At 42.3% G+C, this 17681-nt stretch overlaps 1 protein-coding gene across 6 annotated transcripts in view; it reads right to left on the bottom strand.

The window, feature by feature from the left end:
• RNF19A (ring finger protein 19A, RBR E3 ubiquitin protein ligase) overlaps positions 1–17681 on the bottom strand; it is a 120620-nt gene that overhangs the window by 32658 nt on the left and 70281 nt on the right. For all 6 annotated transcript variants that reach the window (XM_056522403.1, XM_056522406.1, XM_056522405.1 and 3 more), the window contains one exon: positions 3739–4493. In XM_056522403.1, coding sequence (XP_056378378.1) covers positions 3739–4322 — 584 coding nt within the window. In that variant the 5' untranslated portion in view covers positions 4323–4493. The remainder of the gene's footprint in view (positions 1–3738; positions 4494–17681) is intronic.

Here is a 17681-nt window from a genome sequence, read left to right on the forward strand (position 1 = left end):
CACAGGAGATCGTGCTGGCATCAAAAACTGCATCCAAAAATCTGAATGTGCGAACACACCCTTATTAAACATTTATTGGAACGTAACGCTGAATATATAATCAATACATTTCATCTACTATTCCTGCCCACTACAGGTTGAGTAAAATTTGAGACTTCTAGATCCACTTTACCATCCAATCCAATATAACTGTGATCCAAATACTCGGTGTAAGGCTCAGGTTAAGGCCGGTTTCAGATGATCTTAATGCGGATTGATTTTTGCATCTGAGTTACGGACGCAAGTCCTGGCCCGACCATGGATCACCGGGGAATCTATGGTGTCAGTTCCGGTCATTAGACTCACAGTTGGGCCGGGACCTGCGTCCGTAATATGGATGCAAAAAATGCGTCTGAATTACACTCATAAGAAACAATCGCTTTTTAACCCCCTACTATACAAATCTATTGAGTCCACAAATTGTTTTAGCAAAACCCATTCATTTACAGAAGTGGATTTCAAACTATGGTCCTCCAGATGTTGCAAAACTACAACTCCCAGCATATCTGGGCAGCAGTTTCATTAAAAAAAATGCTACATAAATATATATAAATGTACCAGTGGCTGTTCCTTCCCATGGTATTTTGCATGGCTATAGGAGTAACGCCACTATAATAGCTGTCACTATAACACAGTAGCTTTCCTCTATCCTTTCAGAGGATTTCAGCACTACAAAGGACGTTTGTATTCTGCAGACAATACTGGGAATAGCAGCTCCTGGAAACTGAATTTCCTTGTTCATACTTTCTCATGGTACCTGAAATGCTCTGCTACTTCTAAGGCTTGGTTCACCCAATCCAAACACATCTTTGTGTCTATTACCACTGCAAGTCCCGGCTTGACTGCCTTTCTGATGACCTGACCTTCCAGCTGTCCATCTAGATCATAAGACCCGCGGTCGGGTCAGGACTAGTGTCCATTATATTTTTATTACACTTGTATAAAACCAGGTGAGAGTCTAAGATTGTGTTCATGCCCCTGATGAAGCTGCTACGAAACGCATGCCGGCAACGGTTTACTACAGTGCTTAGCAACCTTAGTATCTCCAGCTTTTCCAAAACTACAGCCTTTGGCTGTCTGAGCATGCTGGGAGTTGTAATTTTGCAACAGCTGGAGGCATGTGGTTGGGAAGCACTGGTTTATAGGTTTGTATTTGATATATGCCTTAAAGGGGTACTCCGGTGGAAAACCACTTTAAATAAACTGGTGCCAGAAAGTTAAACATTTTTTGGAATTTACTTCTATTTAAAAATCTTAATCCTGCCAGTACTTATCAGCTGCTGTATGCTCCACAGGAAGTTCTTTTCTTTTAAAATGTATTTTCTGTCTGACCACAGTGCTCTCTGCTGACACCTCTGTCCATGTCAGCAACTGTCCAGAGTAGGAGAAAATCCCCATAGCAAACCTCTCCTGCTCTGGACAGTTCCTGACATGTCCACTCCCAGAAGAAGGACATTTGGTCCAAAACGGTGGTAGGGGTGGACGTCTCCTGGAGACGCTGCTTACTTATTTCTGTTGTTGGTATGACCTTAGCTTGTATTACATGCACCTATGCACATTATGTAATATATCTTTAGCATTTACTATTACTGCTTGCACCATTGATATAGCCTTGTTGCTTTGCCTTCATATATTTTTTACTTCTCTTTACTACTTTCTGCTATTTGCATGTCTACATTGCTCCAGTGATTTACATAATAGCGTATGGCACTAGCCACTTTACATATACCTTTAAAATAGGTATTTGCAGCACAAGCTTGCACTTTACCCAGGATATTCCCTATTTATCAGTTTGCCATTCCTCTTGTGTCATTTGTTATATGTGTATTTTTTATAATAAAGTGACTTTTTCTGATTACATGGTCTGCTACAGCTTTTTTCAGTTTTTGGTATGTGCAGTTCCTGACATGGACAGAGGTGTCAGCAGAGAGCACTGTGGACAGACAGAAAAGAAATTCCTGTAGAGCATACAGCAGCTGATAAGTACTGGAAGGATTAAGATATACATATTTTTTTAACAGAAGTAATTTATAAATCTGTTTAACTTTCTGGCACCAGTTGAGTTAAAAAAAAAAAAAAAAAAAAAAAAGCTTTACAGCAGAGTACCCCTTTAATGTAGCACTTTCTTGTATATCGGCTATTCATGTGCTCTCTTTACAAACTTTTGACCATTAACATATGAATTGATATATGTATTGAACCGGTTTAGTCATAATTGTATTAATTAAAATAATAGGGGCTATTAACTACATTATGACTGTTGAGCCTTTTGGTGTGGCGCTGTGCATGATTTTATTAAAGGGACAGTGTTATATTTTTATTTGCTTTCTTGCTCATGATCATTGTACGTCAGTAGTGAGGTTTACTGTATGTGCTACATCAGGTTTTATTATTGTATGTATGTCACGTTTACGCACTCCAGGCTGTCGCCTCATCCATGTTCCTTTCCTGGAGATTTAATAAAGATTTAGTATTTTAATATACTGGTGACTCTTTGGCCGACATTTATCATTGTCATTAGACAGTTTTTTTTTACTACAAAAAGGCACAAGCAGGGTTTATTTGCGCCTTTTTTGCACCTTTTGGTTTACACATTTCTGCTGATTTTGAGTTGAAATCCACAGATTTTGGCAATACAAATGATATGGAAGGGTTTTATCAACTGCGCCTTTTGGTTTACACACTTCTGCTGATTTTGAGTTGCAATCCACTGATTTTGGCAACACACATGATATGAAAGGGTTTTATGAACTGCGCCTTTTTGTGAAAAAGCGCAAAAAAGGTGCAAAGCCACTGAAAAGTCTCAAAAACTACACCAGCCCAGATTTAGCTTAGCTTTTGGTGTATGTGAAGAGAGAAATTTCAGAAAATGTGACCTGCACAAAATGTATCAAATGCTCTGTGACCATTTAATAAATGTGGTGTTCCTACACATTATCAGCACACACAAAAAAAGGTGTAGAAAAATGCTTCACTTACACCTACAATGATAAAAGCTTCACTTACACCTACAATGATAAATGCTTCACTTACACCTACAATGATAAATGCTTCACTTACACCTACAATGATAAATGCTTCACTTACACCTACAATGATAAATGCTTCACTTACACCTACAATGATAAATGCTTCACTTACATCTACAATGATAAATGCCGGCCTTTATCTCCAATTTGTTTGTGCGTGTGTTATGACATGGGAGAATTGCCATTATAAAAGTAATATATATTTGTATACTGCATATTACACATTATTTTCTGGAGTTTGATGGCAAGCAGTATCACAATGTATATCAATTTGTTATTATTTTAACTGTGGATACACTCAGATTCAACTCATATCAAGAAACTGAAAAACTAATTTTTGGGGAGGCTGCAGATACTCTTTCTGACTTTCAGCAATCGTATTCATCAGTGAGATCTCTTTCTGCTACAGTGTTTCCCAACCAGGGTGCCTCCAGCTGTTGCAAAACTACAACTCTCAGCATGCCCGGACAGCCTTTGGCTGTCCGGGCATGCTGGGAGTTGTAGTTTTGCAACAGCCGGAGGCACCCTGGTTGGGAAACAAGGCTCTACTATGTCATAGGTATAAATCCATACTGAACTCAATAGCTTGCTGGTTGCTGACTGACACACTGAGAAGTATTGTAGTGTACTGACATTCACAATCCATATGCAAGAAACATCAATTACTTACCCACAGTCGGGAGCTGGACACCATCTACAATCGGGATCCGCAACAAGCCACCTCCTGAGCATAAACTCCTCATATTTTTCCATCAATACATCATCATTTAGTATAAGACGGATATCATAAGGGTTAAAACGTTCAGAGCACTCCGGACAGCTAATATTGACCCTGCTCTCCGAGATCTCTATTCGCAGGTACTGACGTAAGCAGTCCGCACAAGAGCGGTGGTGACAGGTCATGATCTCGGGGAAGCGGTCCTTAGAGTGCCGTAAAAGGCACAGGGGGCACTCCATATAGTCTCCACTCGGTTTACTAGCACATGCGGTCCCATTGTCTGCAGAGTTCACCGAGGCAGAGAATATGGAATTTTTATCAGTGCACATCTCGGAGTGAATGCTTTCAATGCTGGCGATCCCGTCGACCCCGCCGGTCAGGTCCCTTGATTTCCGTTTTGGATCTTTTTTCTTGCGAAAGATGGATCCCCATGGCATTCTCCTTTTCTTTGGTGCCTTTTTAACCGGAGGAAGGCTAACTGAGGAAGTAGACGACTGGAGGTCCCGATCTGAACCCATCTGCCGATGCAAACTCATTTCTACTACAAATGAATCATTCAGCGTATGTGCCGAGCACAGGTCATAGTTCCAGGCAAGCACAAGAATTCGGTGGGGGGCAGAGAAGTAATCCGCCTGCCAGTCAAGCCAACTTCTCTGGTTTCAGACGGAGAATCTTGTGTTGTAGGACGGGTCTCGCTCCAAGTCAGTCTGTGAATGAAAACAAGAAAGAGTCAATACTACTGAAATATACTGGGGGAAGTTTTGGCGTGTGATGTATTGTCTCAGATGAAAAAAAGGAACTGGAGAGTGTCTAGATCAGTGTTTCCCAACCAGGGTGCCTCCAGCTGTTTCAAAACTACAACTCCCAGCATGCCCGGACAGCCAGAGGCTGTCCGGGCATGCTAGGAGTTGTAATTTTGCAACAGCTGGAGGCACCCTGGTTGGGAAACACTGGTCTAGATGGAAGGAAGCCAGATCTGTGACAGAGGAGAAACAAACACTTCCTGGTAGCTGCCAAAGGTCAGAAACTATGTCAGAAGAATAAAGTCCAAAAATTATTTCCTCCAAGCGAAAGAAAACTTTCCCATAGATTACGGGTCTACCATAAAATCACTGTAGGCCTGGCTCAGAGGTTAATGGATTTTCCCTAAAGTTTTAATGACCACCTATTCTCAGATGGGTGGGGTGCTTGGGTGAGCGCTAAGCGTTCTTCATTGTTGTGCCTGGTAATAAAAGGTAGCTCACTCATTAGGCTGCAGTACCAGAGACAGCCACAAGATGTATGGAGCTGTGCCTGGTAAACAACGAAGAGGTCATTGGAGGAGATTTATCAAAACCCGTCCAGAGGAAAAGTTGCCCAGTTGCCCATAGCAACCAATCAGATCGCTTCTTTCATTTTTTCACAGAGGCCTCTGCATAAGGAAAGAAGCGATCAGACTGGTTGATATGGGCAACTGGACAACTTTTCCTCTCGACGGGTTTTGATAAATCTCCCCCATGGTGCTTGCCCAAGCTCCTTGGCCCTCAATCAGGGTGGCAGAATCTGGTCTAGTAACTAATTCAATCAGCTAGCTGTACGTATGGATGATACTGCACACAAATTAATTCTGTTTTGTTTTTAGCATTAGATATTATCCTCAAACAAATATATATACGCAGATAGATATAGAGAAAAAGAAAAAAAAATTATGAAATAAAATAAAAATAATAAACACATATATATGTAGATTGATAGAGAAAAAGAAAAACAATGTAAATAAAACCAAATAATAAACACTTATACGTAGATGTATATAGAGAAAAAGAAAAAATAATAATGAAATAAAATAAAAATAATAAATACATATATATGTAGATAGATGTAGAGAAAATAAAAATAAAATGTAAATAATAAACACACACACAAAAATAGATAGAGAAAAAGAAAAAAAATTTAAATAAATAAAATAAAAATAAACACATACATACATTATATATATACATAGATATGTATATATGTATAGATAGATAGATATGTATAGATAGATAGATATGTATAGATAGATAGATATGTATAGATAGATAGATATGTATAGATAGATAGATATGTATAGATAGATAGATATGTATAGATAGATAGATATGTATAGATAGATAGATATGTATAGATAGATAGATATATAGATAGATAGGATAGATATATAGATAGATAGGATAGATATATAGATAGATAGGATAGATATATAGATAGATAGGATAGATATATAGATAGATAGGATAGATATATAGATAGATATATATATAGATAGATATAGATATATAGATAGATATAGATATATAGATAGATATAGATATATAGATAGATATAGATATATAGATAGATAGATATAGATAGATATAGATAGATAGATAGATAGATAGAGATAGAGATAGAGAGAGATAGAAAAAAATTGTAATAAAAAAAATATTTTACAACATTATATTTATGTTTTTTTGTACTCCTGGCACACAAAAGATAGATCGGAATTATGATAAGTCAGACAGTCAAGTGAGGAGAAGAGGAAAAGAGCCTTTTACACCTTTCATGCCATACTACCCAATAGGCATAGACGCTACTGAAGACCCTAATATACTACAGCTTTAGGTCCGGTCACAAAACCAGATACGGGTAAAAAATGAGCCAACCGGAGTCGCCGTTTGACTCCGGTCAGCTCATTAATGTAAATTGATTTCTGCGCCGGTCGGGCTGGGGTACAGGAGCGCCCAGTATTCCCCTCCCTCAGCCGGATCCGGCACCCGTAGGCTGAAACCGAGGTGTGAATGCAGCCTAAGACAGGTCAATGTTGCGGATTACTCCCATACGACATACAACGCTCCACTACAGGGGCACGCTGATTTCGCTACCCGTTTTATTAGACAAGAAATAGATGAGGACGTCTGGGATGTTTAGCGGCCGGAACCATCATAGTGAATTGTCCATTTACTCATTTATTGCCCTAATGGAATGATGAGAAATTTCTACATGCGTCATGGCTGCTCGCCGCATCACTAACCGTCTGGAGAGACAACGGGTATTGGAAAAAGTGAGGTGGTCGGCGGAAAGTAAAAGTGAGAGATAGTGAATCTGTAAGTGAAAGAGAGAAATGTATTTTCGCATGTGTAAAATGGAAACCAAAAGGAGACATGTAGGTGATACACGCGGCAAGGGAAACTAATGTCAACCACCGAGGCCCCACAACATGCTGACGTCAGCTCAGTGTGGGCACAAACAGGGCGATGATGCCCAATAGGATCTGTGTGCCCATAACCCGACCCCAAACACATTCAGTGTCCATCCCTTGGTCTTGTTATTCTGCCTCTTGGACAACATCTATACCTACAATAAAGACTTTGGGTAAAGTTGCTGACGGCTTTACCTATCCTCTATACAAGTGGTCATTAAATTGTGGACCTCCAGATGTTGAAAAACTACAACTCCCAACATGCCCGGACAGGTAATGCTTTTAGAGGAAGGCAGAACATAATATTAAAAGGACTAATGCTGTAAAACGGAAAAATAAAGAAAGGGATATAAAACGTATGGCGACATTTATGGCAGAAGAGTGCCTTAGTGCTAAGCCTACCGCAAATATGACCACAAGGCGTCCTCACTGCTGTAGCCGCATATCACTGTTCACCAGGAGGGATTCTAGAGAAGGGCTCTGCCCATTACTGGAAGCCTTCCTTATCTTGTCACAGCTTCAGTGTGAGTTCTGCTCAGGATACTCCTGCTGGAACATTTGTTCCTCCTTGTAGTAGGAATTGCTCATAATGGTTGAGAAAACTTGTGTCATATGGAGCAATGAAAAGTAGAGATGAGCGAACTTACAGTAAATTTGATTCGTCACGAACTTCTCGGCTCGGCAGTTGATGAGTTTTCCTGCATAAATTAGTTCAGCTTTCAGGTGCTCCCGTGGGCTGGAAAAGGTGGATACAGTCCTAGGAGACTCTTTCCTAGGACTGTATCCACCTTTTCCAGCCCACCGGAGCACCGGAAAGCTGAACTAATTTATGCAGGAAAAGTCAGCAACCGCCGAGCTGAGAAGTTCGTGACGAATCGAATTTACTGTAAGTTCGCTCATCTCTAATGAAAAGAACAAAACTGCAAGACTCTACACCAGTGGTCTTTAAACGGTGGACCTCCAGCTGTTGCTAAACTACATCTCCCAGCACGCCCGTACAGCCAACCACGAAGGCCCCACAATATGCTGACATCAGCTCAGTGTGGGATAAACAGGGTGATGATGCCCTATAGCAGTGGTCTCCAACCTGCGGACCTCCAGATGTTGCAAAACTACAACTCTCAGCATGCCCGGACAGCCAACGGCTGTCCGGGCATGCTGGGAGTTGTAGTTCTGCAACATCTGGAGGTCCGCAGGTTGGAGACCACTGCCCTAGAGGATCTGTGTGCCCGTTATCCTACCCCAAACACATTCAGTGTCCATCCCTTGGTCTTGTTATTCTGCCTCTTGGAAAACATCTATACCTACAATAAAAACTTTCGGTAAAGTTGCGGACTGCTTTAGGGTGCATGCACACCACGTTTTTGCAATACAGTTCCCGTGCATGCACACCACGTTTTTGCTCTACAGTTCCCGTATACAGTTTCAAGTTAAAAACCGTATGGAACTGTATAGAAAACCGTATGCATTGACTTAACATTGTAAACCGTATGTCAAACGCATCATCCGGTTTAGTCCGTTTTGCGTCTTCTACGGTTTTGTCCGTTTTTTTTTTTACCCGCACCCAAAACCGTAGTCTACCACGGTATTTGGTCCGGGTGAAAAACTGTATTAAACCGTATACGTTTAATTTTTAACATGGTAGTCAATGGGAACAGTCCTGAACTGTATGGGGGGAGATTTATCAAAACCTGTGCAGAGGAAAACTTGCCCAGTTGCCCATAGCAACCAATCAAATCGCTTCTTTCATTTTTATGAAGTCCTGAGAAAAATGAAAGAAGCGATCTGATTGGTTGCTATGAGCAACTGGGCAAGTTTTTCCTCTGCACAGGTTTTGATAAATCTCCCCCCTATGTGCTTACGGTTCCGTCCGGTTTTCAACTTTGCACAGTTTCTTTTTCTTGGAATTTCAATCAAACAAGTGAAACTTTATTCAAAATGGAGTGAAAAGTTAAAAACGTATACTGTTTTTACTTTAAAAAAAAAAAAAAAACGGATGCAAACCGGACATTATTTTTCAAACCGTATACAGTTTTCAACCATGTATGGGTTAAAATTTGTACACACGTTTTAGTCAGGTTTTGAGGAATCCGTTTTTCATCAAAAACCTAATCGAGAACTGTATTGCAAAACCGTGGTGTGCATGCACCCTTACTTATCCTCTATACAAGTGATCATTAAAGGGTGCCTCTCATCAAATAAACTTCTGATATATTTTAGATTAATGAATGTTGAATAACTTTCCAATAGCATGTTAATGAAAAATATGCTTCTTTCTATTGTATTTTTCCCGATCAGTCCTGTCAGCAAGCATTTCAGACACATGCTGGAGTCCTAAACACTAAGAGCTGCCAGCCTGCTTTGTTCACAGCCAAACAGGCTGTGAACAAAGCAGGCTGGCAGCTCTGAATGTTCTCCTTTGTGAACAAAGCAGACTGGCAGCTCGTAGTGTTTAGGACTCCAGCATGAGTCTGAAATGCTTGCTGCCAGGACTGGTAGGGAGACCCCTAGTGGTCATTTCTTCAAAGTGGAAAATTAAATAGAAAGAAGCATATTTTTTAATAACATGCAATTGTAAAGTTATTCTGCATACATTAATCTATAATATATCAAAAGTTTTTTTGATGAGAGGTACCCTTTAAATTGTGGGCCTCCAGCTGTTGCAAAACTACAACTCCCAGCATGCCCGGACAGCCGTTGGCTGTCCGGGCATGCTGGGAGTCTTAGTTTTGCAACAGCTGGAGGTCCACAGTTTGGAGACTACTACTCTACACCATATAGGCCTCACATTGACTACAATATAAATGCAATCCTGCTACATATAGAATGGGAGGGGGGGGGGATGGGCATTTCTGCTCTTATCTTCTGGTGAAAAGGAAACGGTTTTGGGTGAGCCCTTTTACTGGAAATGACATGTTGCAAAAACACTAAGCTCTTTCACTTGCATTTCTAGCGAAAAAGAAGAAGGAGAAAATAAAAACAAACAAAAAAACAACTCTCCCATAGATGAGGGGGGGGGGGGGGGGACGGGACGGTGGAGACATAGCTGGAATACCTCGTGATAATCCACAGTTTACAGTCCTAGGCCGCTCTGTGTACGGCAGGAAGAGCAGGGCGAAGTTCGACCCATGGTCTATAGAATAGATCTGTTCGGGTTACTGATTAATAAAGGACCCACACCAAACAGTCAGCGCAATCCGGTAGAGATGAGCGAACTTACAGTAAATTCGATTCGTCACAAACTTCTCGGCTCGGCAGTTGATGACTTTTCCTGCATAAATGAGTTCAGCTTTCAGGTGCTCCCGTGGGCTGGAAAAGGTGGATACATTCCTAGGAGACTCTTTCCTAGGACTGTATCCACCTTTTCCAGCCCACGGGAGCACTGGAAAGCTGAACTAATTTATGCAGGATAAGTCATCAACTGCCGAGCCGAGAAGTTTGTGACGAATCGAATTTACTGTAAATTCGCTCATCTCTACAATCCGGCATCTTCCTTAGTCTGATCGATGCCGATTGACCATGGTAAAAGTTCCCCTTAAAAGGCATACTCCGGAGGAATAAAAAGGTTATTAAGCCAACTGGGGCAAGAAAGGTATACAGATTTGTAAATCACTTTTATTTAAAAATCATAATCCTTCCAGTACTTAGCTGCTGTATGCTCTAGAGGACGTTGAGACGTTCTTTCCAGTCTGACTACAGTGCTCTCTGCTGACATCTCTGTCTGTGTCAGGAACGGGAAAGGTTTTTGCTATGGGGATTTGCTCCTGCTCTGGACAGTTTCTGACAGGGATAGGTGTCAGCAGAGAGCTCTGTGATCAGACTGGAAAGAACTACACAACTGCATACAGCAGCTCTTAAAGGGGTACTCCGCCCCTAGACATCTTATCCCCTATCCAAAGGATAGGGGATAAGATGTCAGATCACCGCGGTCCCGCTGCTGGGGACCCCCGGGATTGCCGCTGCGGCAGCCCGCTGTCATTACTGCACAGAGCGAGTTCGCTCTGTGTGTAATGACGGGCGATACAGGGGACGGAGCAGTGATTGCTCCGCCCCTCATGACATCACAGCCCGCCCCCTCAATACGAGTCTATGGGAGGGGGCGTGGCGGTCTTCAGGCCCCCGCCATAGCCTTTGGATAGGCGATAAGATGTCTAGGGACGGAGTACCCCTTTAAGTACTGGAAGGATTAAAGGGGTACTCCACTGGAAAACATTTTTTTATTTTTAAATCAACAGGTGCAAGAAAGTGAAATAGATTTGTAAATTACCTCTGTTAAAAAAAATCTTAATCCTGCCAGTACTTATCAGCCATTGTGTACTACAGAGAAAATTCTTTTATTTTTGAGTTTCCTTTCTGCCTGACCACAGTGCTCTCTGCTGACACCTCAGTCCATTTTAGGAACTGTCCAGAGCAGGATAGGTTTGCTATGGGGATTTGCTCCTGCTCTGGACAGTTCCTAAAATGGACTGAGGTGTCAGCAGAGAGCACTGTGGTCAGACAGAAAGGAAATTCAAAAATTAAAGAACTTTCTCTGTAGTTTACAGCAGCTGATAAGTACTGGAAGGGTTAAGATTTTTTTAATAGAAGTAATTTACAAATCTGTTTCACTTTCTGGCACCTGTTGATTAAAAAAAAAATGTTTTCCAGTGGAGTACTACTTTAATATTTTTAAATAAAAGTAATTTACAAATCTATAGAACTTTCTGTTACCAGAAGCTACATTGCTTCCTCGCCTATCCAAAATATACTGACCATCCTAAAGGACATATTATTGGAAAGCTCAGGCGGTGATGTCTGCTTAATAAAGAATGGAATAAGTCCCCTCTGTAATCCGGGGAGCCCCTTTATAGGTTGTGCACTGGTACAAACAAGCAATATGTCGGCTCTAATTCCCCGCTTCCCATTGGGCTCAGCATTTCCGTACACTACTCAGCCCATTACCATTACTCTGCAGCTTCTCAGAAGTGACGGAGCGTCTTGTGTGGGAGGCTGCACATAAAGCCAAAGCTGCAGCTGTTCAAAGCGAGAGAGTCTCATACACTGCAGCCTGTACTCACCAGCGTCTGTACAGATGTCTGGACGCCCACTGAGCCCCCGCAACCTAACAACTAAACCGTGACTACACAGCCAGGGTGAGAAAGAAAAAAACATTAAAAAAAGGGAAAAAAAAAATGGGCAGATTCTGACCACTACATGTGCCAGACAAGACACAGGCCTTACGTCCCACAAGCAGAACGCACAGAGGTAAAGGGGCTCTCCAGGATTACAACAAGAAGGGATGTTTTTACAGCGTCATTTTTGTCCTCTGTGTGTGGTATTGCAGCCCTGTAATAGGACGCACAGCCTGAAGACAGGTGTGGCGCTGTTTCTGGTTTTTCCTGGATATTGCTGGTAAGTGAGGATGCAGGTAACCTATCATCTGGGACAAAAGCATTTGGGTGCTTGTGAACCCCCCCAATTGTTAGCACCCTTTACTTTATTCTGAAAACCTGCAATCTAGGTCATGGCTTCTCTCTCTAGGGCAGTGTTTCCCAACCAGGGTGCCTCCAGATGTTGCAGAACTACAACTCCCAGCATGCCTGGACAGCCAAAGGCTGTCCAGGCATGCTGGGAATTGTAGTTTTGCAACACCTGGAGGCACCCTGGTTGGGAAACACTGCTCTTGGGGTCCTGTAGCGGCCGAATGGTATATAGGCTTGGTTCACCCAATCCAAACACATCTTTGTGTCTATTACCACTGCAAGTCCCGGCTTGACTGCCTTTCTGAGGGCCTGACCTTCCAGCTGTCCATCTAGTTCATAAGACCCACGGTCGGGTCAGGACTTGTGTCCATTATATTTGTATTATGCTTGTTTAAAACCAGCTAAAAGTGTAAGGCTGTGTTCATGCCCCCCCGATGAAGCTGCTACGAAACGCATGTCGGCAACGGTTTATTGCAGTGCTTCCCAACCTTAGTGTCTCCAGATTTAGCATTTTGCCTTTGGCTGTCCAGGCATGCTGGGAGTTGTAGTTTTGCAACACAGAGAGGCACCCTGGTTGGGAAACATTGCTCTTGGGGGTCCTGTAGCGGCAGCATGGTATAAACCCTTACATGCCAACCCGACTGAATGGACAGCACTCCTGTTCCCTGCACCACCATTACTAAAAGTAACGCACAGCAACTGCAAAGCCAAGTGCTGGTACAGATTGAAGAAACTGTGGCGCCCATACAAGCGCCACAGCCTCTTCATACAGCTGATCGTCATGGAAAGGACTCCTGAAACCCCCCACTGTACAGCTGTGTCTTATAAGCTTAACGCGTACCTGTCATATCACAGAAAACAAATAATGCTTTTATATGTTACTCACTAGGTCATACAGATTCTTTACGTGTCTTTTTTGTGTGTCTAGCTTCTATATTTGGCTCACAAATCCCTCCATTCTGACATCCCCTGCTCAGGGGCGTGTCTGAGGCAAGCACTGAGCCCACCCTCACGCACAATGCATTCACTTCCTCCCTGAGTCTGCTGTGCTGGGTCTCTTCATCCAATCACTGCAGGCTGCTCTGTTACCCCCTCCTCTCTGCTTTGTGACAAAAGTCTGATAAACAGGACTTTGTCCCTGCCTGTGCTTCAGCTGGGACAAAGATGACGCAGCAGACGGACAGGGTTAGGTTCTGGATGATATGGGGACCTGTAGAGGGCTTTTTATTATTATTATTTTTTTTTTTAAAGCCATTGTTTCTTTAAAAACCAGATAAACATTTCTTATGGAGTATATTAGAAAGGTTAATGCTTTCCCAAGACGTACAACATATAAAAAGTTTTTGATTCTGAAAGTGCCCATTTAAAGTATTGGGCCTAATATCTGCAGCAAGTCCTCCGTATAGTCAGCCTGACCATCAAATGCATAGACCCAGATTGTCGTCCACCTAACGTGTCCGTGGACAGGACCGGGACCTCATCTGCTGCCAAACAATTATTATTATTTTCAAGAACTCCCAAAAACTTTCCATGGAGCTTGAGGGAGCCAAGGCTGTTCCTGCCGGTCGGCCGCTTGGTTCCTTGTAGTTATGCGGGGTCACAAACTTGTCAAGGGCTCGTACACAAAGTAAGGGTGACGCCCAGCTTTTTCGTCAGCTGACTGGCAAAACATGGGAAACAAAGTGTTCTGCAAGGATTTCTAGATAAGTCTTCCGGGCAGGAATGTTCTGGTTACTTAACATGTTTAGAAAATTTCGGGTTGTCTCACAACGACAAAAAAAGTTTAAGTGATCGATCTTCTGCTTCTGGGTGTGAGATCATCACAAAATGTAGCTTCCCAAGCCAGTGTTTCCCAACTAGGGTGTCTCCAGCTGTTGCAAAACTACAACTCCCAGCATGCCCAGACAGCCAACGGCTGTCTGGGCATGCTGGGAGTTGTAGTTTTGCAACAGCCGGAGGCACCCTAGTTTGGAAACACTGCCCCAATCGACATGCTGCAGAGGTGTTGTGGATTTCCCCCCACTGACATCAAAGGGGGAAGTCAAAATTCACAACAAATCGGAAATATATTTGCCACGGAAATGCTGCGGCATAATCCACAACTGCAAATTTTTATGACATTTCTTTACTATTTTTATTTATACATTTAAAAAAAAAAAAAAAAGGCGTAGTTCCATTCTACCACATCATCCTACCATCATTGCACCATTGCTTGCATCTCGCTACATCTGAGACAAGGAACATCATTACATCATTATTTCAGCCACTATATCTGAGTCCCCTGAGGAGGCAAATTCTGGAAAAAGTGTCGGGACATCAAGTATAATTTTCCTCATTTATTGGGACGTATGTATTATCTATTGCTGATTATAGATTGTCTAAGAACTTTATGTGTGTTGTCAGTCGTCGTTTCCTGTGTTTCTACCCAACGCTGATAAGTATTTATACCCTGGTTGGGTGTTATGTGGTGCTATTTTTCTACTGCAAAAGAAGTTCCCTATATTCCTTATATGGTGGACCTGTAGAGAATTTTACTAATCTATGCATGCAAAGTTATGGTCTGGAATAGGGCCCCTTTTGTACAACAGACATCCAGTGGTATACCCCAAGGAAACTAGGGACTTTGATGGAGGGCAAGGTTACTGTACAGGTACCCCCTCCCCTTTAAGGGCAATAAACAGTCAATGTTAAAGGGGTTATCCAGGAAAATTTATTCATTTCATTATTTTATTTTTTATATCAACTGGCTCAAGAAAGTTAAACAGATTTGAAAATTACTTCTATAAAAAAAAAAATCATAATCCTTCCAATAATTATCAGCTGCTGAAGTTGAGTTGTTCTTTTCTGTCTGGCAACAGTTCTCTCTGCTGACATCTCTGCTTGTCTCGGGAACTGCACAGAACAGAATAGGTTTGCTATGGGGATTTGCTTCCACTTTGGACAGTTCCCGAGATGAATGTCATCAGACACACAGACAGAAAAGAAGAACTCAACTTCAGCAGCTCATAAGTACTGAAAGGATTAATATTTTTTAATAGTATTAATTTACAAATCTGTTTAACTTTCTGGGGCCAGTGGATGGATATAAATATAATTATTTTCCTGGATAACCCCTGTAGGGTCAGCATATAGGTCCTGATCCAACACAATTTTGAAACAAAACTTCATTCTGTAGGGCTCTTGTCTATAGGTCCAGTGCTTGTGAGTCTCTTTTAGAGCACACTTTTAGAGTGTTTTTGTACTTTTTTTGGTGCATTGATTTGTACCTGCCAGAGGTGACTATCTTTTATTTAGTGACTTAAAAGCCACCATAAATCAAGGTAAACATTAAGGTTGTTCTTTTCAGTAACAGAATAATAAAATTTACTTTTTATGCTGGTTGTGTTAAAACGACTGTGAAAGGTTAAAAGGGGTTGTCTCATCAAAACTAATCCCTTCAACAATATAGCCCCCATGCCAGAGTTTCCCCAAACAAGGTGCCTCCTGCTGTTGCAAAACTAAAGCTTCCAGCATGCCCGACCAGTCAAAGGCTGTCAGGGCATACAGGGAGTTGTAGTTCTGCAACAGCTGGAGGCTCCTTGCTTGGGTAACACTGCTCTAGGCAGTCAGCCGGTCTGACCCTTACTTATTTGAAATGAACTGGACAGAAAGTAGGAGGAACTTGCATAGTTCCAGTAGATCACATCATGCTGCTAGAAGTTCCCCTTAGCAATTTCTCCTAGTATGGAAAAAAAACAACAACAACCCAGACATAGAAGTAAGTTACACGGGGGAGCTACTAAATCCCTGACAAAGCAAATCGGTCATCCAGCCTGGTCCGCACCAGTATATAAATAAGGTATATAAACGTATGGAGAATTATTGTGAGTCAACAGGAATGGCAGGTGACAGGGAGTAGCCGAAATACTCCCAGATAGCAGCGAACTCTCTCCTCCGTACGTTTTATTAGTCTCCCCTGGGATGACACATTCATGATACATCTAATATCAGCAGAATACAATGGGACGGGAATGACATAGTAAAGCCAGACAATGGCACGATATCCTCAATGGTATACAGCATATAGATGGGCTAATAATGTGCATATAAAGAAAAGAGGGACGAATACTCATCAAGACAGGATATTTCTCTGTAGTGGGGAACCGCACGGCCACCATGATCATGGGTCCTTATATAGAGTCTCCAGACCCTTAGACATCACTATACAAATGACCCAAATCTATACAGAGATGAATGAGGGAGAAGATATGTGCACAACGGCTATTAAGAAACCCCTGCCTTTGCTTCTGGATCTTCTGCACCGGTGTAGCCCATCTCCAGATGTTGCACAACTACAACTCCCAGCATGCTCTGGCAGCTGAAAGTTGTTCTAGAAAAGTGGTCCCCAAACTGTGGACCTCCAGATGTTGCAAAACTACAGCTCCAAGCATGCTCTGGTAGCTGAAGGATGCTCTAGAAATGTGGTCTCGAAACTGTGGACCTCCAGAGGTTGCAAAACTACAATTCCAAGCACACCCGAACAGCCAAACTGTGGAACTCCAGAGGTTGCAAAACTACAGCTCCCAGCATGCTCTGACAGCTAAAGGTTGCTCTAGACAAGTGGTCTCCAAACTGTGGACCTCCAGATGTTGCAAAACTACAGCTCCCAGCTAAAGGTTGCTCTAGACAAGTGGTCTCCAAACTGTGGACCTCCAGATGTTGCAAAACTACAGCTCCCAGCATGTTCTGACAGCTAAAGGTTGCTCTAGACACGTGGTCTCCAAACTGTGGACCTCCAGAGGTTGCAAAACTATGATTCCATGCACACCCGGACAGCCAAACTGTGGACCTCAAGATATTGCAAAACTACAACTTCCAGCATGCCCGGACAGCCGTTGGCTGTCCGGGCATGCTGGGAGTTGTAGTTTTGCAACTCCAGTAGTCCACAGTTTGGAGACTTTGCCTGGGGTCACACTTGGATCATAGCTATAACCATTATTGACACATGTTAATAGAACCAGAATCTCTCTGTAACCACTGTCCATCATAGACCGAGGCCTAGCAGTTCTACCAGATATTCCTCATGAAGTTTAGGAATGACATTATCCTATGAGGCAGGGAGACAAAGTTATTGGCACTGTCATAATTAATAAACTGTAATGAATAATGGAACAGCGGCCCATAAAGACATCACAATACGGAAGTTATTTACCTACCTTTATAGAAAGGGCTACTTAATGAAAGCGGAGATAAGG

Source organism: Hyla sarda, chromosome 5, assembly GCF_029499605.1.
Source record: "Hyla sarda isolate aHylSar1 chromosome 5, aHylSar1.hap1, whole genome shotgun sequence".
NCBI lineage: Eukaryota > Metazoa > Chordata > Amphibia > Anura > Hylidae > Hyla > Hyla sarda.